At 41.7% G+C, this 24049-nt stretch overlaps 2 protein-coding genes and 1 long non-coding RNA gene across 6 annotated transcripts in view; 1 reads left to right on the top strand and 2 right to left on the bottom strand.

Moving 5' to 3' along the window:
• Nucleotides 1-14764, bottom strand: part of SLC25A21 (solute carrier family 25 member 21) — a 263275-nt gene extending 248511 nt beyond the window's left edge. The window contains exon 1 of the mRNA XM_076345063.1: nt 14634-14764. Coding sequence (XP_076201178.1) covers nt 14634-14700 — 67 coding nt within the window. The 5' untranslated portion in view covers nt 14701-14764. The remainder of the gene's footprint in view (nt 1-14633) is intronic.
• Nucleotides 14562-24049, top strand: part of MIPOL1 (mirror-image polydactyly 1) — a 203110-nt gene continuing 193622 nt past the window's right edge. Inside the window, exon 1 of one of the 3 annotated variants that reach the window (XM_076345061.1) lies at nt 14562-14658. The gene's annotated coding sequence lies outside the window, so the exon portion shown is untranslated. Of the gene's footprint in view, nt 14659-16416; nt 16450-19171; nt 19239-24049 lie in introns of those variants that run through there. The other 2 variants (XM_076345060.1, XM_076345062.1) reach the window with 2 other exon arrangements.
• LOC143163539 (uncharacterized) lies at nt 16337-19629 on the bottom strand. 2 transcript variants are annotated; one of them, XR_012995930.1, is made up of 4 exons: nt 19576-19629; nt 18101-18425; nt 17214-17350; nt 16337-16423 (listed from the first exon to the last, which is right to left on the bottom strand). It is a non-coding gene; the product is annotated as an uncharacterized LOC143163539 (long non-coding RNA). The 2 variants fall into 2 exon arrangements; XR_012995931.1 differs by lacking the exon at nt 18101-18425 and having other exon boundaries at nt 19576-19607.

The following is a 24049-nucleotide window of genomic DNA, read 5'->3' on the forward strand; positions in this document are numbered from 1 at the left end:
TGCATAATCAAGAAAAAAAAAAATAGTCAGATGTTGTATATGCAAGTGATAACATATTACATGAGAAGATAATGAGTATTTAAATAGAAAGCCATTATTCTTTCCATTCACTCAAGAAAGTATACACTGATACGGAGAAAAAGGAAAAGGCTATCATATAATGAATGGTAAGATCATACTACACAAGCAGAAGCGTTATTGCCCAAGTTACTTCAGCCCAATTCCAAGTGTTCACTCTAGGGCTGCAAGACTAAGCAAATGACTAGTCCAGGTAAAAGCGTTGTGTCAACTGATCAATATTCTTGCAACACTTTTAAAGAACATTTCTGAATGTCGAAAAACCTTTGTGTGTAGGCAATATCTAACCACAACACTGTAAAACTGCTTTATCAGCAAAACTTTTAGAAGTTAATTCTACAGTGCCCCTTATCTTCATACCAGTAATTTTGACAAGTGACATTTTTAGTGGATGTTTAAGGGCTATCTGCTCCAATTTTGTGACCACTTTTTGCTTCTCAGAAGTATCTTCAGAAGATACTTGTGTTTGTATAAACTTTAGTTTTTAAATCAACTTATTTTTCCCTATTCATTCTCAAAAAATACTTTTGCTTAGAGTTTGTACAATCCTTCTGTTTATTACTTAGCTGCCAGAAATATTTGAATTTCAGATAAGTACAATGTTACAGAAAAAGTTATATCAAATGTTAAAGTCCAATACAGGGTAGATTATACATTTTACAGATTTTCCAGATCTATAAACATAGATTGAATTCCTATGCATACAAATATAGAAAAGAAGTCCCATTTATATACCACTTCAACAAGGGGTCACATTTTCTTTAAGCTCTTGTGTGAATTACAAGATGTCATCCTACATTTATGCAAAACAGTGTTAATTTTCATTAATTTTTAAAAGAATATTTTCCATTTGTTTTCCAGAGTTATAAGCCAAATCCCAAATCTTGATTCAGGAAGAAAAACTTAAAATAATTTCTGCTTACAGTAAACGGCATCACATAAGTACCACACATTCATTCACTAGGTTTTGATTAGATCCATGCTGTGCAAAACAGTTATTGCCCATGCCTAATATACATTTATCTATCAACTTTCACCTTATAGCCACAAGCCATAGAAGAACAAGACAGAACAAAAGCTCTATTTTCAGGAACAGGATGAGATCTCCTCCTTTCAATCACTTTGTGAAGTAGAGATATGACTTTTATGCCAGTGTTGACCCAATATCCACTCTTACATGAAAGAGGCTCCAAATACTGCAAAGCAATTTGAGTTTTTTCCAGGAGAGGGCTACTTCAGTTCTAACCCAGCAGACCTCAATGAGATTACTGAAAAATGCTGCATCTGCTGCCTAAACTTAACAAGGTCTGCTCAGCACAAAACACATTTCTAGCTCTGCTGGCTACATGAACCTTCCTAATCACAAATGACAGAAAACAATAAAAAACGCTGTCCCACAGAAGTGTTCACATGAGATCTGGACAAAGGGTATTTTGCAGTCCAAGTGCCAAGCATCTGAATAACTTTAGTGCAACCTTTGTATCAGCCTACAAAGAAAAGTATTCTGCCAGTAAAGTAGTAATTGGGAAAAAGATTCTTAGGAGTGACAAGAGTAGCTATATGTCTATTAGTACAATACTTCAGTTACAATTACAGATGGCAGAATTCCAGCAACTCAGTAACTTGTTTATCTAACTAAACACATTAAAAGCCAGTGTTGCCTATATAAACTTCAAAAGACTGAAGAGACTTATTTTTTTATCTGTCAATCAATACATTTTCAACAGGTCAATTTTGATAATTATGACTTGATGAAATATTGAAGACTTTTTCAAAATATTGTTCACTGACACATATGAAACCATCATAGCCATCCACACTATGACATTAACTGCAGCCTGAGAGAAACTATTACTTGTTCAGAAACAAAGTAGTAAAAATACTAGCTACTGTTATGTCCTATCATGCCACCTTCAACTCATACTACATTTTAAGTTCTACCATAGTCTTTAACAAGTTTTGGGGGAAGGTATAAATGACATGGTAAATTTGCTTTTGAATTCAAGGAACTTTTAAAGAAGTCTGTTTCTCATTTAGCTCTCCAACGAGAAATGATATTTTAATTTGTAAACATACTGTTTCGTAGTCAGACATTTTGTGCTTTTGAGGGTTCCCTGAAATAAAATCTACTGAACACTAATAACTTATTTTAAAAATAAAGCAATACCTTCTCAACATAAATCTTTCAATACTTTCTGCACTCCTCCACAATCTAACATATAAGGAAAGATTTTAAGGAAAATTTAATCTAGTGTCCAAATATAACTTTACTTTAAACATGAGGTCATCTAAACATCTGTCTCAAATATATCCCTAGGGATTTAAATCAAAAGTCTGCTAAACATGTACAATCATTTCGAAAATAAATAACAGAACAAATTTAGTCTTGATTATGATTATCATGCTTTTTAAAAGGAAACGTTTATTCTAATAAGAAAAGTCTGAACTAATTTAAACTTTATGGACATTAACTTAGAAGAGTTTCATACTCTAAATAAGACATTTCTTTCCATTTAGTCTAGTCTGTAACAATATTCACTGTTTTATATTTGCAGAAAGCCCATATGCTTTCTTCCTCCCTTTTAGAAATGTCTAATCAATAAAGCTATATTTCTTATCATATTAAGAAGTATGATTTGCAGAAAGGAGAAAAGTTTGATGACAAATCAGCAGAAGAGATTGATTTGTTTCCTTTTTGTCATCTAGGGTAGCCATCATCATACTTCACACTAAGGAAGACTATGCCAGACAAAGCATATTGCATCTTGATACTTGTTTTCTTCACTGCTTAGAAAAAACACAGTAGAAGCTGTTTTAAGCAAGGACTGTCTCATTACCCAGTCAGCATTACAGTTTTGCTATGTAAAATTTTTACTAGCAAGTATAATAAGTAAGTGGCAGCCATGTCTCCCCTGCTTAATTCAACAGCCCCAATCCCATTCAGAATCCCAATCCCATTTAGGAGAACAGAATGAAGCTCTCATCCATACAATACAATACTTTCTTAAAAATTCCATTGCTTTGGCTCTGTAACCACAAACTTGGAAATGAGTGAAGAACAGGACTACGAGGACTCTCAAAGCTCTCAGGTCCTTCCAGAAGTCTTTTCTTCTCAGAATACTGCTGATTCCTCCAGGTAAGCACTCTGATGAGGAACTGTTCCAAGGGTGAATGAATACAGCAATCTAGAGACAGAGGCTAACAAGGATATGATCACAGAAGCACCTGAAAAGGGTGCTGGACACAATATTTAGAATGTGCAGCATGAACAAGGCAAACACTCTTGTTCACGCTATTATGCGATTCTGACAAATCTAGTGTGTATATACTCTTACAAGACCATGCTGACACTTGTCAGCATCTATAATAAGGCAGTGTTTTGGAAAACAAATTCTTCTAACAACCTATAAGCAGCCTGATGCTTTGTTTTCTACTTGTTGCCATGAGGTTATGTTAAGCACATGTGTATACACCTTCACACGCAAGGCAGCATTGCAAATCTGCCTGTAGAGAAGATACATATAACCAACCTAAATAAAAGGCTAGTGTATCATCACCAACCTCAGGCATTAACAACCTCATGGCTCAGATCCCAAATTCATCTAAAAATTATGAGAACCATCTTTAAAGTTTGTTTGGGTTTTAGGTTCTTAAAGCCTCTGCAATTCATCATTACAAGCTTTAATGCCACAACACTGAGGATAAGATTTTTTTTTTAAATTCAAGTTTTAATCAAACTTTCAAGTTTTGAAACTAAATCACGTAACTCCACAAGCTGGAAGAGACATCAAATATCACAAAACCCATAATAAAGAGTTAAATTTGGTTTCTGTGTCTATGATTATGGCAGTTAGAACCATCATTTGGGTTTTTTTGTCTTTTATTTTTTTAACCATGCCCTTCACGTTTTACCAAGTTCAGCATGCTATCTGGAGTCAGCTGAAAAAACAAAGTTGAGCAATATTTACTATACATTCAAAGTATATACTAATTTTGAAAAATCAAGCCTCTAACTAAATATTAAGGAATAAGTGTTGGTAATAGAAAAATAAGTAAAACTTAACTCTGTTGCAAAAACACTCAGAATTAGCTCTAAGAGGAAGTGAAATAAAGAATTTTCTCAAACTGAAAGTACTACTAAGACTCTCCTTTTGCTTTTGGGAGTGTTGCTGTTTGGGGACACCAGCCACACATCAGCACACTTCAGTATAATAACTGCAAAAAGCCCAGGAAACTAGGATAACACCCTGAACTGGGAAATGATCCATCGACTAAAGGCTGAAAGATGACCCATAAACTATGTTTCCTGCCAAAAATTGGCAGATTGAAAAGGATCCAGAGGAAAAACAAAAGCAGCTGTTAACAGTGTAGTTCAATGACTGAAAAGCAGATCTAAAGGCCAATTACTCCTGTGTTTCCTTCCCCGCTGTATGGGTGGGACTTAACAACATTCAGATTTTCTCAGATATAACCATATTTTCTCATCAGAAAATCACCACTATAGACGATTTAAGCCTTAGATGTTTCAGATGTTGGTGAAATTATATCTAGTTGTAATGAGCCCTGAGGACAAGACATGCTGCAGGTAAAATGGCAGATACTTATCCTGCAACTACTCAACTTTCAACACAACCAAAGCAGTTGACCTGTATTACAGACTTTCAGTACAGAAACTACTATTTTATGATGACTGATATTTAACACTTTCTTGCACAAATGATAATTAGGCATCAGAGTGAGAGCTTCTGATTATAAAAAAACCAGTATGGATTTATTTTATCTGTCAACAGGACCAGTGACAGTTTCCACAGGCAGAGAATGCTAATTCATCTCCTCAGAGGGAGAAAAAAGTTTATTACATATTTTCAACTCCAGTTGAAGCAGAACAGATTTAAGGCCTTTATGATCAAGATGCAGATACTTGAAAATACTTGGAGGCATCCCTATAATGGAACTACTGTCAGTTTGCTCCATTTATTGCAATATTGATTTTAAAGACTTCCAGGTTCTAGGAGTCACATCACTCTCTGAAAAGGTAGGGTTTTTTCCTACTTGTCTTTAGCTCTTTTAATTCATACCAACCCTAATCATAATACTTCAGCCATTCTGAGGAGTTTCAGTTAATATACCCATTTTTCAGAGAGAATTTCAACAGTCACCTTGTAACAGACGAGTTCTTCCAGTTGCAGTGGTATGATTTTGAGTGTTTCACACCCTGGTAGCTTGAAATAGAAAAGTAACAAGCATAAGAAAGAACGTTTACAAGTATAAGAAGGGCATCCAAGGTAATGTCATGGAAACTGAGCTACAGTTAAGGGAAAATTTGTAATATCATCACTTAACAGGCAAAAATCCCAGATTTTCTGCACAGAAGTACCCAGAATCAGTTTTCATTTTCCTTTCTAGAACACTGCCACAGAAACACACACACTGCTATCAAAAGGCATGCTTTGTTTCTATACATTAGAATTTTATTCTTATTACATAATTAGCCTTTGTGTTATGACAATTTAATATGGATTTGAACATGAATATCAGTCACTAAGCACAACTGATAAAACAATAAACACAGTAGTGAAAAGTTGTTCTTTACCTCAATATAATCTTTGCTCACAAAAGTTGTACCAACTCCTCAGAACTGCCTCTGCAGACAAAGCATTTTTTGCCTATAAACAACAGGCATGCTCCAGTCTCAATTATTTTGACTACCTATTTGCTTTTACATGTACAATCCATACTATTCTATAATATTCTTTAACCTGGAAATCTGACAACTAAATATTTAGAGTTGCAACAAAATATTTAGAGTTTGTTCTGAAGAAGTACATATCTTTAAGCTTTTATGCTTTGCTGTAGGTCTCATTCCTGCCAATACTTGAAAGAAGTTGACACAGGCTTACAGCAGCCTGTAACACAGCAGTCTTCGCTTGGTTTATAGATGGGCATTGAGAGTTTGAAGATATTTCTGCAGTATCACATAAAATCTGTGGTAAAATTAAAATAATAAAGACATAAATTCCTCGCTCTGTGGAAATCAGTAGCTAGTTGCACATTGATTCCACTGGGCCAGAAGTTTATCCCAAGTTTTCTGATTTATATATGGTATCTTTGCCTTAGCACCATCTTTTGACCTTTACCAGCGATCATCGTTTATAGTTTTTGCAGTTGATTCAAGGAAAGTCAAATTCAGTGCCATTGGTTTTGCAGTACACATATGAAATCAGCATTTATTGATCATTATTTGTTTTCTATCTTTAAGCTTTACTTTCACATATCATCCAAAACGATGTATGCTAATCTTCTCACCTGCAACAGCTTCAACATACATTTTTAGTCATCTTCCACCCAGAAGAAAGACCACGTTTAGCATCTTATTGTAGTATTACACTGCCATCTTGTGGATAGTAGAGCAAATGAGTATAAATAACCATTACTCCTTAAAGGTTTTTGAGGTTTGGGGTTGGTCGCTTTGTCAGGGGTTTTTTGGGTTGGGGTTTTTTTTTTTTTGGTTGAGGAAAAAAAGCTTCTTACACTAAAACCAACAGAAAATGTATAACCTTTCTCAAAACCGTCAGACTTACCATATGTACAAAATCTTAAGGATAAGTGTCTTATTGCACATCCATAGAGGATTCTGTGCATAAAGAGTTTTGTCCCCATTGGCTAACATGCCAGACCAAATAAAGCTCAGCCAACTACTTGCTTTCCCCAGTGTTTCTCTTGGAACAAAGACAGAATGGGACTGATGAGTTTGCTGCAGGATGCTCAAACCAACAGTGAGTATCAGAGCAAGGTGACACTAGCTTAGTTTGACATTTAACCCCCAGGTTCAACAAGCAGTTTGTTATGAGCAATTTCTAAGTCTACAGACCAAAAAATTCTTCTTTTCAAGGTCTACAGTTTCTGCAGAGAGTACTAAGCATATAACTTTTAACATGTCATGACACCTGTTATGAAAAGTCTTTGTTAGTTTGGTTTTGTCACTGTTATATAAACATTAAGAATTACTTCTTCATATCTTAACCCTCATATAAAAGCTATTACATTTAAACACATTTAAGAGTTCCAAATGGATGTTCATAACTTGTTAGTACACTGCAATGACCTGATCAAACAACATCAGTTCACCCTAAACACTACATACAGAGGTTTTTGTTTGTTCCATTTAAACTAAAACTGTATTGCAAGGATATTGTTTCTTCAAGTTACTTAACTGTCTGAAAAATTATAGGAATTTTGCTAGCTGCCAGCTCTGCTGGCATATTCAGCACAGTGTATGAAAGCCCACGAGGATTTCGTTAGTTTCCACTAAAATTGAACAAGGTTTTCTGAGGCAACCCTACAACACTTAATTAAGGAAGATGGATAAAAAGCAAATAGTCCAATCTGTCTTTCACATTCAGGGGTGAATTTTTAGTATTGTCAGCTGGTAGAAAAGGGGAGGCTCGGGGACTGAAAAATGTTACTTACAGAATTAAAGTTTGAAATGCTGTAGTAGGGGGGGAGATACTCTTAAAAGCTTCCACTGGGGAACGTTCACAAGGTAACTGCAACTGCAACTGGTGCATTACATGGCATTCTGCGTACTCTCAGCTAGCTGATCACTGCACTGGTCTGCAGCAGAGGTACATTCTCATGGGATAAAAACCAGGTAAAATGATATTTTTCAAGTGCCCAGGAGACCAAAGTCAGTGATTCAACCATACTGACTTCAAAACTAACATCAGTTTTCCCCGTGGGTGTTCCTTACTCCCAGGAACCCACTGAAGTCAAACTGTCGTGAATACTGTATTCCCTCTCTGAACTGTATAATGGTGAAAGCAATAGGGGTTGAATAGAATTTGCAAAGGTATTTCACATTTTCTTTTCGGCATGTTTTGTAAAACACAGCGTGGGGGGATGGCTCAGCAGCAACAGATAGAAATCTTTCCAAGTCTTAACTTCCTGACAGTTCTTATGTCCTCCAGGTTCCTAGGGACATACTTGCGGATGTTCAGGATATGTGATATGTCAGCTTACAAACACTTAAACTGCTTTTGGCCTTCTCTTCACCTAAAGTTCTCCTCACCATATTGCCAACAAAACAACTCCCCTCCGAAGCTTTAAGTCCAAGACCAGGTAGCACACTATCAATGTCTCAGCCTAGCAGAGAAAAATCGGCTTCACTGGTAGGAGCAAGTGCATTCCCTTGGAGTACTTTAACTTGTAGGATGTTTCCTGGAAACTAATACTAATTGACTGCTTCAAACCCTTAGCCTTTTAATATAAACAGTCTTTGTTAACATCCAAAATGCCAAATAGAGGCAGTGAAAGACAATAAGCATGTACTGGGGTCTTAGATAATATTTCAGCCTTAAGAGACTTCAGAAAGAGGAAGGTTTAAGCACTTTAAAATATTATGGTTTCAAGTCAAGACAGTTACAAGGTTTAGCTAAGTATTTAGCTAGCTGAAATTACCTCTGAGCATTAAGTGATTATTTTAGTAACATGTGAATGCCAATTGCATGACTTAAAAGCAAGAAAAAAGTCAGCTAAGAAAACATAGAACACTCATCCTAACTTTAATTCCCAGAAAAATGTCAGCAAAATAATCAAAACAATTTAGTTAAAACACCTGGGGAAAAAGGAAAGGGGAGAATTAGCCAATTTTCCTGCTGTTTAAAGTGCTTCCTGTACATCTATCACACTCCCTCTCCCATTCGTATGGACCAAATTACCTAAGGTGTTTCACAGAGTATGTTGGCTCGCATACCTTGTAGTGATGTTTGTCTGCCTAATGCCTCTAGTGATAGAAAGACCAAACACTGTTTTTAACACTATATTTGCATCCGAGAGTCTTACTCTGACAACTGGCTTTCCTGCTTATAGATCTGGTTCAAAGGAGTTGCTGCTATCCAGGATAATCAACTTTGTCTACTCCTGAAATAAAACACCTCAAAAGAAAAGGTTTGGACTTTCAAAGCAGCTTAAGAGCTTAATTAGACTCCCAAATGCTATTACATTTCAATGCAGCTGGGAACCTAACTCTTCCAAAAAAATCGAAGCCAAGAGGTCCAGACAGGCAGAAACCCTGCTGTTTCATGAAAATATGAAGAATGGGGAAAAAAGACCAGCTCCAGTTATTCTTACAAAGTAATTATTTTTTTTAAAAGCAGCTCATTTTATTTTTACTTTCCCATATTCATTTTGCAATAAGAGAAAGCCAATGGTTCATGTTCATTTATTAAATGAAATTAGGAAAAGAAACACACTGGATTACAGCAGAAAAGTACTTAAAGATCAGTTCAATGTTACAGTTTTGAAAAACATGTCATCTTTGTATTTATCACCTACTACATATATTAAATAAGTTCTTCAAAATTAAAAATATTTGTATGTTATTTATTTATAAGTGTATGGAAGCAAGAAAGGTGAACATACAAACTAAATATAAATGAAATCATATTTACATTATTTGTGGCTTTAGCTAATTGTCTCCACCTGCAGCCCTTTGTTATTAAAAAACAAAACCACACCCATACCAAGTAGCAGCATCCTAAAGCCTTCAGGGTAACTGTATTCAGCCACTTCCCTTCACTCAGCCAAGGGTCATCTGTGCAATTGTTTATGATGACATTTGCACTTCATCATGCAAACTGACTCAAGACTCCGTTACAAGGATGTGTCCTGGTTTCAGCTGGGATAGAGTTAATTTTCTTCCTAGTAGCTGGTACAGTGCTGTGTTTTGGATTTAGCAGGAGAATAACATTGGTAACACACCGATGTTTTAGTTGTTGCTAAGTGGTGCTTACACTAGTCAAGGACTTTTCAGCTTCCCATGCTCTACCGACTGAGAAGGCTGGGGGTGCACAAGAAGCTGGGAGGGGGCACAGCCAGGACAGCTGACCCAAACTGGCCAAAGGGACATTCCATACCATGTGACGTCATGCTCAGTATATAAGCTGGGGGGGAGTTGGCGAAGGGAGGGGCGACCGCTGCTCAGGGACTGGCTGGGCATCGGTCATCAGGTGGTGAGCAATTGCATTGTGCATCACTTGCTTTGTATGTTCTTTTATCATTATTATTAATTCCCCCCCCCTTCATTTTCTGTCCTATTAAACTGTCTTTATCTCAACCCACGAATTTTACTTTTTTTTTCCCGATTCTCTCCCCATCCCCCTGGGCGAGGGGGGAAGTGAGCAAACGGCTGTGTGGTGTTTAGCTGCCTGCCAGGTTAAACCACAACAGAATGTCTTGGCAAATCAATCTGGGTATCACACAACATACTTTACAGTATTCAATTCCTCTCTATGAGGAAAGAAATCTCCACTGACTTTGTATGCAACACTATTTAGTATTTTAATTTCTGCCTTTTCCATACAGGCAGACAAAACAAGCATTTTTTGATCCTTGTGAATTAGAGAAACAATTATTCCTGTGACTTGAACCCTGCATTGACTGGACTTCTCAAATAGCCTTTTGAAGAATTGCTATAAATCTAAGGAAATCAATTAGAGATTCTCAAGTTGTTCTTTTCACAGTGATTCTTACAGTTTAGAGAGTTTATTTTCTGTTTAATGTTTTTCTATAAATTCCACACATGCCTTAGTTTACTAATTAACCACTAGAGAAAAGGAGTATGCCTGCAGTTCACTGTACTAGAAGGGACCAAACTTACTAACGAAGTGTTCCAATTACATTTCAATCAAAGTCCTGTTCCTCACTATTGTCATACACCCAGGCAAGCAAACAAAACCAAGTATTTTCAATTATGCTATTAACCTCCATTCAGGAATCTGAAAGATGGGAGCAAACTGAATGCCAGCAGAAAGAACCTAAGCCAAGACTGAGTAAGACTTTGTTCATATTTAAGATTGAGTTCACCGTCAGGAAGCTGAGCTTTCAATTTAATATGAAGTCAAACTATGAGCCATGTGGAAGCAGATGCACCCCTTGCTGCAGACATGAACTATGCGTGAGATCCTGTCATGCTTGAGTTTTACAGCTCAGTTACAGCAGAGAGCCATTCAAGTTTATCTTTACCTTAGAAATGCCTTGGACAGCCAATGGTATGTTTAAGTCTCTTCCTTTACAACACTGAATACTTTCATTTCTCCTTCCTTCAGCATGCCAGTATCTTCCATATTATCAGTCCTGTAGATGAGGGGTCACGCTTGATTTCTTTCTTTCCCCTTCCCCTGGCTTTATTAAGTCCATGAACAAGTCCTGTCATCTTCCATAAAGCTTCAAAAATCCTTTTCTTCCTGTTCTGACAGCTTACGCTTATCTCTAATCATTTTCCACTCGACCTAGCAGAATCACTTCTTATCAGATCCTTTTGCATCAGACATGCAGATGCTAAATAACCTCTCATTTTACTTACGCAGACAATATTTCTGACCCTTCAATTACACCTTTCTGCTGTGCAGTTCATTCCTTGACTACCTCACTACTTTCCTATCATTGTTTTGACAGAGACATAAACTAACAGCACCTTTCTTACAAACAGCTTCATACATTCCTTGTAATTAACTGTATGAGTTAAGATGATCAGAACTTCTTAAAAATCTAAACATTAGTGCACCACAATGATTTTTTTTTCAGTTTCCTTCTAAATACCAGGCTGTGGTACAGGTAGCAAAGACACACTAGGATATCTGTGACATTCACATAAGGCAAGTAAATATGACAGAGCATCTTCAAGAGCCCTATGTCCTTCTACAGAGGCAGCCAAAAGCAATATAGGGTGTCTAAAGTGATACTGGGAAGCTAAAGTAAGGCAACCAAATCCCTCACTAGGATGAAATACTAAGTACACTCTCAACTCATGACCTCCATCTTTTCCTTCCTGCTTCCACCTTTTCCATGTTGAAGCCACACTTCCCTGAGAAATTTAACCTTTAGACTGAAGACCTCAAAGCTACAGCCTTCCTCTCTAAAAGTCACCAAGAAAAACACCATTGAGTTTTAAGCATCTGTCAAGCAAGCTTTCAAGCTTGAGCCATTTCCCTCTAACACCTTAGAACTCCCACTTTGAGCCATATGCTTCCCACTTCCTCTAGTACAACTTTAGTGTTGTTCAGACCTAGAGAACAGTCCTTACTGGTTTATTTCAAAACCAATGAGTAGAAATTTCTGTACAGATTTAAGGCTAGTGATGGAGCTAAGGAACCTGCCTGCCTGACAGGAGACGAAGCAAAGGATGCAAGCATCTGTGCTGGTTTTGGCTGGGATAGTGTTAATTTTCTTCATAGTAGCTGGTATGGGGCTGTGTTTTGGATTTGTGCTGGAAACAGTGTTGATAATACAGGGATGTTTTCGTTACTGCTGAGCAGTGCTTACACAGAGTCAAGGCCTTGTCTGCCTCTCACACCACCCCACCATTGAGTAGGCTGGGGGTGCACAAGTAGTTGGGAGGGGACACAGCTGGGACAGCTGACCCCAACTGACCAAAGGGATATTCCACACCATATGACGTCATGCTCAGCATATAAAGCTGGGGGAAGAAGAACGGAGGGGGGGACATTCGGTATGATGGTGTTTGTCTTCCCAAGTAACCGTTACGCATGATGGAGCCCTGCTTTCCTGGAGATGGGAAGCAGTGAATGAATTCCTTGCTTTGCTTGCATGCGTGGCTTTTGCTTTACCTATTAAATTGTCTTTATCTCAACCTATGAGTGTTCTCACTTTTACCCTTCCAATTCTCTCCCCCATCCCCCTGCAGGGCAGTGAGCAAGCGGCCACATGGTACTTAGTTGCCAGCTGGGGTTAAACCATGACAGCATCTTTTAACATATGCCTCTGGACTAGCCTCAACAGGCTTCCCATATTATACCTTAAAAAAAGTGTGAGGTGCAGATCAGTTGTCTCCTTGCACTGAGAATTCTCTCACCTTAACATTTATGCCTACCAGATCAAACTGTCTTTTCCTTACACCACCCTCAAACACACATGTTTTCCAATTCTAGTCCTGTAAAACTCTGCCTTTATCTAAATGACAACTTTCTTTCCAGTGTGTTCACAAAACTGTGTACTTCTACGAACAAAGAGGGCCTGTAAAGAAAACAGGCTACTGCCAGAGGATGGGAAGATACTGAGTTAGATCAATCTGAATCACTAAGGCACAGGCTCACTGCTATGGGCAGATAAATCTGTCATCTTGCAAAACATCTGGTGGCAAAACACCTCAGCATCCCTTCAGGTATGAAGGGCCTTCAACAGGCTAGTACAGATTAAACCTTTCCTTTCTCTCCTAAGGGAAGAGGGGGATGGTACCAAGCAGAATCTAAGAAAGCTTTAGGATTTCCACAGCTGCAGAAGAGCTACATAGACACAGTCATACAATACACTGGAAGGGCCAGGACAGCAGACCTCTCTGCTTCTGCTGTGACAACTCTCTGTCAAAGCAGAAGGCTGAAAACAAAGGACATGCAGAGTCACAAGCATGAAAAGGAAGCACTCAAATGCGTGTTGGTGGCAGGAATGCATAAAAGTGAGTTTAGGGGCAGCAGGGGAATTAGAGTGAATGGAGCACCAGCTCACATGCAGTGTCACGGCCACACAGTACTCACTCACAGAAGAATTTTGCTTGCACCAAAGCATTCGTAAGAAACAGCAGTATTACCATGTAGCTTTCCTCTTTCAATTGAAACATAACATGGCCAACTGCATTTTGGCCCCAAAAGAGACACTAAAGAACACTTAAAAACACACTACATAGTTGAAATGCTAACAGGATTTACATATATACACTGAAAAAGCAGGATATTGCGTAAATACTCCCTACACTGCAGGCTGACATAAATATTTCAGATTGACTCTGATTTAGGGAAAACAAGCTAAAGAAATTAGCTAGCAATGCTTTCATTGCTAAGCAGATGTGTACAGTTTTGACATTTGTAGTTTGCAGTACAAACAGTGTGATGAATTAGTAACCTCGACATTCCTAACAGTATTAAAAACCACAGCAAGACATTTCCACTATAGCCCAGCATCAGTTTCTCTATAAGGCAGCAATGGAAAGTGCCACAGGGAATGTGTTTGTGAAGGGGAACAACATTTTCTGTCCCACATCAACATGCTGCTAGTGCATTACGCGGGCTCGCAGTAAGCACATTTGTAGAAGTTACTGACTCAGTCCACCTCAAGCAAGGAAAGACCAACCGCCACCCACCAACGAAGCTCACGAGGGGACAGCGATGGCTGTTACCGTTGAAGGGGGCCCGCCTGCCACCCTTATCATCCGAGGGGCTGTAGGGTGTGTTTAACGGAGATACACCGCAGACCCGGGGAAGTGCCCCCTCACCCCCCGGGGGGCCGAGCACCATTACAGAAATAACCGCCGCGGACCGGCCGCGCCGCTCCCCGCCCTGCGACCCCCGGGCCGCCTCAGGGGCCCGCCCGCGCCGCCTGGCGGGGGAGGAGCCGCCGCCGAGCCAGGCCGTTCCCCGCCGCCGCTCCTGCGCCTGAGGAGAGCGGCGAGGGGGCGGCGGCGCAGTTGCCTTCACCTCAGCTTGGCGGAGCGCCGGCGGGGGACGGGCAGACCCTCCCCGCCCAGGAGGAATGCGCCCACTTACCCGCCGAGCCTCCGGCGACGACTTGGTGAGAAGCCTCCTGTAGAAAGCCCCCTGGCTTCCGAGCCATCCTCGCCGGCGGCGAGAGGCAGCCGGCGGCTAGAGAGTGACTGCCGAGCCGGGGCCGACTCCGCGCTTGGCGGGTGGGGAAGAGCCGGGAGCCGCGGTTATCTGCGGGGGGGGGGGGGGGGGGGGGGGGCGCGGCAAGGCCGGGCGGGGCGGGGGCGCGCGGGCTGGGCCCCCGCGTTGGCGGAAGGCGCGCGGTCGCGCAGCGGCCTTTAGTAGCCGCGGGCAGAGGGCGGCCCCGGGCAGGGCCCGGGCTCGCAGATGCTGGCGATCACGGCGGGGAAAGGGCACTCTGATCGCTTCCAGCCGGGAAACCGGCAGCCTCTCTCTCTCGGGCAGAGCTAGGGCGGCCGGCGCTGGGATCGCCCTCGCTGGGGTGGGGAGGCAAGGCTTTGGCGGCCTGTCAGTGAGCTGATGGGGCAAGGCCTGTCACCTCCTCAGGCTTGCGCCGTTTACTCCTTGCTTCGGGGCTGATGCCATACAGCACAACTCGCAGTCCTGCTCCCACCAAACTGAGACCCAGCTAACACCAGCAGATCTGCTGGTGCTCCGCTTCCAGGAAGGGTCGGTGGTGCCATTTGGCTCACTGGCTGTCTCTCTGAAGCATACTGTTCTTTTAAAACCTTTAGACTTTGGTTCCAGCTCTTTGGTGTTCAAAGGACACGTGTATTTTGTCACTTGGAGAGTGGCTATTGCGTGTGTTACATGGACCTCTTGGCCCATCTTAGTAAATGAAACGCTGCCAGGGCATGGGCTCGAGCGCTGGGACACAGTCAGTGCCATTGCTGACAGTCCCCAACATCGTTTCCGCCAAGGCCAAACCGTGCTTTTCCAGAAGACGCCAGGGTACAACGTGGGGGACAGCATGGGCTCATCCCCAGAGGTGGCACCATTGAAGGGGAAGACAGTTCGGCCATATGGATGCAGAACACACAAGGACGTTTATTCTCAGGGCCAGAGAATGGGAATAGATCCTTTCTGTTTACTAGTACAGCCATAGTCTTTTTGACTTAGAGCCAGATTCAAAATGGCACTCAGGTTAATAAACTACAGCTTAAACACTTAATCAACAACTGAATACCTAAATGTTTCCATGGATTTGGAGCCTGCAAAAGATGGGAGCAGATGCAGTATTGCAGGTGGTCTTTTACTTTCCCTGCTCTGTCACTGACCGTGTTCTACTAGTCAAATCCCTAGGTTACCAACATCTAGCTGTAAAGATTTTTTCTTTGTCTCCACTTCTTCTCCTCGCCCTAACTCTGAATAGCACTGTGGTTTCTCATGCTCTTCTCCGTTTCCTCCTTTTGCACGTAGCCCACAGCCTCTAGTACTGCTGATTTTTCTTACCCCAAGGGAAGGCTTGTCCACTCTGAGTTTGACCTTGGCTTCTTTTCTAACAATCAGGGGTACATACAAGCTGAATTACATTGGTTTTGGGGAGAAAACAGCTACTGTTGATCTCAAGGGCATGTTTATTAGAGTTAAGAAGATGGATTTAAGGAAATGGCTCTTGAATAAGGTGCTACACTGTTTGCTTAACCAGTCACATGGATAATTTGGGATTAATTTTTTTTTTGCTTTCTTGCTAACAGCCCTACAGTGTTAACACAGACAAGGATATTCATTTTGAATCAGAAATCCTTCATGTTATCTTCAAAGCAATTCTGAATACCGTGTGTGATCTTGAGCATCTTGAAATAGAACTAGGAGGCTAGATTTGCTGGCACCTTTTCAAAAGAGAAGAAAAAGAAAGGTAGTTTTTACATCCTTATTTTTTAACCTCTCTCCCCTGAAAGAGACAGACTGCTGTTGCCTTACAAGGGCATCAGCTTATGCTAAACTCAAAGCATAGCTAATTTGTAACTAGGTGCATTTAGGTATTACCGCAGCACAGCTACCAAAGGCAAATGTTAGTACCCAGTTCTTTCTCTATTCCTTAAGAAACATATTCAGTTAGATCTGTTTCTTATGTCTGAACGGTATATTTATGCGCAGTTTTCCATGTCCGAGATAGGTATTTAACTGCAGTCTGCTGTCTATATACATTTTAGTTTAGTAAGAGAGGGGCTTCCAGATGTTCATTTAAAGACACTGAGGTAGTGACTCTAAGGTAAAATCCTAGGCACAGTGAATCCTAGGTACACCAGAGGCATTTTGCTAAAATTGGGATTTCATGACTGACCCTAGGAATATACATAGCGTAGCAGAGCTGAAGAGAATACGTGCTGGTTTTCCTCGCCCTCCAGTCCTGGAAAGGGACCTTTAAAGTACGAGAGAAATCTGCATTTGTTATAATACCACCACATCTTTTCCTCAAGGAAAAGGGAAAAGTTGAGGAAAAAGTCCATTGTGAAGAAAGGCATACTTGACTACTATAAAAGTGAAGATGGAAATACCTAAAGTTGATAGACAGGAAAAAATAGCATTCCAGCATTCTGATGGCCAGAATTCACGTAATCAAAGAGAAAATAAAGCACAAAATATATTTTAGTTTGGGATTAAAATGCAATTACTTACTTGATAAAGGCGGAAAGCAGTGCAGTCAGAGACAATTTGTTTCAGATAGTGTTGTGAAAGAGAGACTTCTCAGATCGCAGCTCTCTAGGTTCAGTGGATGGAAGTATAAAGGTTACTGTTAGACTGAGGGAGAGAATCTGGAAATAAATTAAGCAAAATAATGAAAACCTCTTAGAAACAAGATTCATCTCATTTAACTGTCCACCTCATTCACTGGGAAAGAACCTTTTTTTTCTACCAACAAAGCCCCAATGATTTTTACATGAGGAGCATTTTGAGAAGGAGAGATCCTTCAACAGCTTACAAGTGGGGTTTGTGCACAAGGTTCTGAAACTACAGTGTTTTCATCCCCCTCGCAGGGTTTTCTGGGAGTAATTCCTCAAATCTTTCCAAACACGTTTTCCTGTTTTGAGAATGGATTGCAGGTGCCATAGTATTTGGAAGACAAAACTTTATAAAAGTATCTTTGGGAAAGTATTTTCATGAAGTCGTAATACTGTTCTGATATGTTAGTTTGCAGAGTTTCTGTGAGTGTTTTGTGATAGTTCAGCAACAAACATTGCTAACTGAATAGACGTTCCAAGCTTGAAAGGAAATGTAGCCTTTGGTAATTTAGAACAAAGATTAGAGAACAACAACAGGTTTATTGCTACTGAAAAGGATGGGAACATAGAAAATATAGAGAGAAGTGTTAATAAAGTATTAAAAGACTGAGACCCTAATTGCAAAAAGGAATAATATTCAGGTATAACATTCAGTTATATAATTTGCATGCATCAGCAAATAAACAGTAACTTGAATTCTTTGATCTATGCAAAAGCAGAGTGGGGATTGCTGTGGGAATACAGAATAACTCCCCTAAATTAATAAACTTTGAATGTGCTGACCTTTAAGTAATTAAAATCTCAACTTCAATGTTTCATTAACATTTGCATTAGTTCCCTTGGTTTGGCTCTTTGAGACTGCTGCTCAATAAATATAGCAGGATCATCAAGTCTCCAGTGTTCTGTATCGTCAAAAAGCAGATGCTGAAACATCACTACTTTTTTGTTCAGAGATGTAGGTCTCGCTGCGCAATGCTCCCTTTGATACAAATAGCAAATCTAGTATTAAGGTGGACTTGCTGCAGTAGTTCAACAGTAAAGAGAATTTGGAGTTGATCAGAGGGTGCAGAAAGTGGTTGGTTAGATTTTTTTTCTGCAGAAGGCATCACTGCAACGAAAAGCAGGTTTACATGAAAAAACTAAAAAATAATGTTCAGAGGATGTATAATTTACACAGAGATATGTTTACAGAATAGCATTGCACCTGCTCCTTAAAAAAATAAACTGCTATTGTTAGGAAACTATTAAGTACGTCTCACCGTATTCAAAACCCAAAACTATTCATCTCAACACAATTAAATTCTCCTGCTGAAAGTCTCTCATATATTGCACATCTCCCTTACTCTCCATCCACCCCTCCCTACTCCCCTGCAAAGGGCGACCTTCCCACTGTGCAGGTTTCCTAAAGCACTTCTAGGCTTAATCCCATTTTCATATGGCCTCTTCCCAAACCAGAACATGCGTGCCACTGCATTCTCCTCCTTAATAGCCCGGGCGGGGTTTCTCCCTCCATTTGTGATTACCATTTGTGTATTCCCTTAGTAGGGAATACCCTTCCTAGCCAGCCTGGGCAGCACTCCAGTGCTAACCCCCTAAAAGGAAACAACTTTTCCCTGTGCGGCGGAAACGCGGGCAGAGGAGACGCCCGCAAACCAGCCCCTCGAACTCCCGCACCCCCTCGCCTCCCGCCTGGCCCCGTGGGTCCCGACCCGCCGCCGCGGTTGGCCTTGCGCGGCCTCTCCCGCCCGCAGGGCGGCGCCCAGCCCGAGCGCCGCCGAGCCCCGCCCTCGGGCCGCGGCCCCGCCGCTGCGCGCCCGCCTCTCCTCCCGCCCCGGCCGCAGGGCCCGCCCGCTCGCGGACTTTGTTGTGGAGGCGGCGGCGCGGGGCCGCCCGCGCGCCGGCAGCGGGGAGGAGCGCGCAGGTAACGGGCCGGCGGGGCGCTTCCCTCGGCGTGCTGCGGCCCGGCGAGACCGTGGCTGACCCGCGGCGCTCGGGTTTGAACTCGCCCCGTCTCCTGCGGCGGGGCTGGGCGGTGTCGGTAGGGGCCGCTCTGCCCTCAGCACCTCCCCGCGGGCAAGCGGCCCTGCCCGGCCTCATCGCCGCCGCCGCCCGGCCTGTTCGGCCGCCGCCGGGCCCTTGCTCCTCTTACTGGCTGCGCGGGCCGTGGCAGCCCCCCGGCGCGGCCCCTCGGTTGGGTTACCGTTACTTCTTCTCTCTGACCGGTCGCCGCCGGGCGGCCCCCGGCTCCCCCGACCTACCGCCCGCTCTGCAGCTGGAGAGGCGGGGAAGCAAGTTTCCCGTGCGAGGATGCGCGATTTGGAGTTTCAGAGGCTGTCAGCTCAGCGGGGAGGGGAGGGGCGGACAGGCTGCCGCCTCCCGGGAGGGAGGGCAGCGCTGGGAAGGTGGCTTGGAGAATCGGAAGTGAAACCTGTCCCCAGCAAATTCAGGAGGTCGGTGCTGGCTCTTTAGTGTCCGCTGAGAATAGGCTGTGGAGGGTACTCGGAATAGTAACAAATTAATTAAGCGAACCCACACAAAAACCCCCTACCAAAATAAAGTTTGCAATCTGTTCTTTTTTTTTAAATTTATGACTTTGAAAAAAGATCCTTAGGAAGTCCCGATGAATTGTATACCTCAGCTTCTAATATAAGTAAGTTTCATGCTAATCCGGTTTCTTGATGGTGTTGTGAAAGTCTGTTTCGTTTGAGGAAAAACACTGGTTTCTCAGTGTGAGCAGTTTGGAGGGAAAACATTCAGTATGTGTACCCAGAGGCCTGTTTTATCGCAGGCTGCACACCCTCCAACGTTTGCCTGTGGAACAACTACAAGTGGGTCGAGGTACAACTTCAGGGGGTTGAGGTGGTTGGAGCTGGGTACTGTAGGAGCTGGCTCACCCTGAGTTTGGGAATTCAGAGTGCCCTGCAGCGGCATAGTGTCTTTTTTAATATTTCAGCAAGTTCTAACTACTGTTAGAACAGTCTTCAATTGCGGTGCTTTAGTTGTCAAGAAAAATCGGTTAACCGCAGAGATGCGCTTCTAGCTCAGCAGATCTCAGAGCTGCAAATTCTGGAGGTTGTGAGACCTGTGGGTCCGAGGGAAATGCAGTGATGTGCTTGCCTTGTTCTTGTACCTGTCCTTGAGCATCTGTTCTTGGCCAGTTTTGCTCTGGGAATATACAACTTTGGTTCAACTTGAAACCACCTCTTTTGGATTATTTGCTTATTTAAATATATTGTGGCACTAAATATCTTGTGAGGTTTAACAAGAGTTAAAACTAAGGCATAACAGTTAAAGTGAACATGCTATGTTATGCGGTAGTTCTGTTTTTGTTTTGTTTTGCTTTTAAGTAAGCAAAACATAGTCATTCAAGACAAGGTCCTTCAGCTGTATGAGATGTGTGCGACTGACCTGCATACACCAGTGAAGTACCATCGGCATGACGGCTATGAGCTCTTCTGCCTGTCACTGGTAGAGGGATCAGCACTGATTTCAGGCTCTTGAAAGTCATAAACTTGTCTTGTCCATCCAGCTAAGGAGAAGTTACTGCAGTTCTGGTTGCAGTATGGAAAGTGAAGGGAGGGACTGGGAGGTAAAATTATGTACAGGATTTGAGAAAGTAGGGACAGCTGCTGCTGCAAGTTTTGGGGGAAGGAGGTGGAGTTGTAAAGCTATGCAGTCACTGCTGCATCTGATCACTGGGAGTGACATCATTTTCATGGAGATTACAGCTCTCCTAGGACTTGGTAAATCTGCCTGTGGAGAGGACATACAGTAGCAGAATATCCATTTTCCCTCATGGCCATTTCTTCACTAGTATTAGATGTTTTGTCTAGTTTTCTTAGGCTCAAACCTAATTAGTAGATCTTGTCATCAGGAAGATTATATTCTGCCTTAGATTTAGTAAATGATTCCTTATTGTAGGCATTTGTATGTAACCTTTTTGTAGTTATTACAGGTTTTCATATTGCAAGTTCTTCTAACAAAACAGGGAGATAGAATAACAGAATGCAAAGAACAAAAGTAACATTTCCTTCGCCACAAGGGGCAAACTAATAATTAAAAGGCAAATGAAGTGAATCCAGAAACAAACCAAAAAAAAGGCAAGAAGTCATTCTAGATGTTGCTAAATTAGAAATGCAGTATTATGGTGTTACCCTCTTGTCTTGACCAGTAAGAAACAAAACAATTGTCAGGCTTACTATTTCTCTTGCAGCAAGGCAAAAGCCAACGCATTGTATTACTGGCAGAAATAGGAGTACGGTGCTGCTGCCCCATGGCCCAGATCTAGCTTTTTGCAATTTGTGGGGGTTTTAGTTTTTGAGGGCGCCTAGGTTAGTAAAAACATAAGGAAGTTTTCCGAGCTTGCTGGAAGGGGTTAGCAGAGGAGGGAAAATATGGGTTTGCTCATTCTCTGTGGAAAGAATCATTAAATTATTCACTAGAATTGAAAGCAAGAAGGTACACGTGAGCTGAGGGTGAAAGGGGAGAGGGTCCTGCCTATTGATCATAGTTTTGTGTAAAATCAGTCATGTGAACTTGAGAGATATCCTAATGCATCTTTTTGCTACCCCCTCTTAAAATTTTTAGGCTGTCAAACATATGGCAGAGTAGATGCTGCATGTTAATGGCAGCATGCAGATAGTGAAATGTTCTTAAACTATGAATTGCTGATCTGAGTTGATGTTCACTTTAGTGCAGATCTCCAAAATCTATGCAGAGGCTTCTTTTCACTTTTATATCTGTTATCCTATATGGGCAATAGATGTTTTGAAACTTACTTTTAAAACAACCAACCCTTCTGGGCTGCAGTCTATTAACAGATTTACTACAGGGTAATGGTGCAACTGGCAGATATTCCTGAAAATATGATTGCTGGCTTTTGCCTTTTCCTTTTAAAGGAAAACAGTTTTGAAGGGGTAATAGAAACAGTATTGAACCCTTATTTGCAGAATAGATACAGCTATGGAAAGAACCAGTGTGTATGCTCATTTGTTAAGATGAATCTCTGCTGCTTCGAGCCACCAGTTTTTTAAGTGACAGGATGGCTAGCATGCTCCCTGCTAGCCTCGTGAGCCATGGTACAGAAACCATAACAACAGGCTTCTGTTTTCCATGGTGATCCTTGATGTGGACTTCTGTCCGTTAAGGACAGGTTAAAATGCAAACTCGCAGTTTCTGCAGAGCGATGGCCTTTGGTATATTAAAGAATATGTATTAGAATGTTGAAAATACTTTATATGAAATATTGCTGGGATTGTTTTTTGGTTTTCATAGTATCAGTGAATCAAATCATATTTTTTTGAAATGTTCATGTGCGTTAGTTACAATTCTCTCAAATAAATGGAATTTCTTGAGCCTTCTTGTATGAAGTGTGAAACAGGCACTGCTTATCTGTCCCAAGTACAATGGAGAAATGATCACTTAAATTGAATGCCAGTGGATAGCTATCATAATGCAGTATATGTTTTTTATGGGTTTCCTCTGTATGTTGCTGAACATCAACTACATGTGACAACAGCTTATTGTATTTACTGTGCACCATTACACTAGGCTGAGCCTTGTCAAAGATGTTGTCAGATTAATTTCATGCTTTTTTTTTTCCTAATTATTTTGAAAGCATTTTTTATTTTGAAAGCTAGAGTTGTGGTGCCTGTGACTGCTGAACATGAGCCGGCAGTGTGCCCAGGCGGCCAAGAAGGCCAATGGCATCCTGGCCTGTATCAGAAATAGCGTGGCCAGCAGGAGTAGGGAAGTGATCGTGCCCCTGTACTCGGCACTGGTGAGGCCGCACCTCGAATACTGTGTTCAGTTTTGGGCCCCTCACTACAAGAAGGACGTTGAGGTGCTGGAGCGTGTCCAGAGAAGGGCAATGAGGCTGGTGAGGGGTCTGGAGAACAAGTCTTCTGAGGAGCGGCTGAGGGAACTGGGGTTGTTTAGCCTGGAGAAAAGGAGGCTGAGGGGAGACCTCATCGCTCTCTACAACTACCTGAAAGGAGGTTGTAGCGAGGTGGGTGTCGGTCTCTTCTCCCAAGTAACAAGTGATAGGACGAGAGGAAATGGCCTCAAGTTGCGCCAGGGGAGGTTTAGATTGGACGTGAGGAAAAATGTCTTTACTGAAAGAGTGGTTAAACATTGGAAGAGGCTGCCCAGGGAAGTGGTTGAGTCCCCATCCCTGGAGGTATTTAAAAGATGTGTAGATGCAGCACTTAGGGACATGGTTTAGTGGGCATGGTGGTGTTGGGTTGACGGTTGGACTTGATGATCTTAGAGGTCTTTTCCAACCTCAATGATTCTATGATTCTATGGTCAACTTCATGTTGGCCACCAGAATACATGTACAGCTTCTTTTCTTTTCTTTTTTTGTTTACCGGTCCTTTTCTGTTACAGGCACATAAAAGGAGTTTATTGGGTCAGGTGCCTAGTGGGAGGCTATTTGTACGTGTGCTGTGAGTTCGGTGTGATACACGTGCACCAGATGACTTGCAGGGATGGTTCTGTGGGTTCTGGAGTAGGGAAGGAGATGAAGGGCTGAGTAGGGTCCATGAGCAACTCTACAGGCTGTTTGCCATTATTGTTGCTGAAATGTATTCTGGAAATTCATGTTGAAAAAGGCATATAATTCTGTTGGCGACTTTGTGTAGTTAAAATTATCATCAATATGTTGCTCTCAGTTTTAGCAGGGAATAAAATACATGAGACTGGTTCATAGTATCTTTTCCTTATTAGAAAGAA

The sequence above is a fragment of the Aptenodytes patagonicus genome, chromosome 7 (genome assembly GCF_965638725.1).
Source record: "Aptenodytes patagonicus chromosome 7, bAptPat1.pri.cur, whole genome shotgun sequence".
Classification (NCBI taxonomy): Eukaryota; Metazoa; Chordata; class Aves; order Sphenisciformes; family Spheniscidae; genus Aptenodytes; species Aptenodytes patagonicus.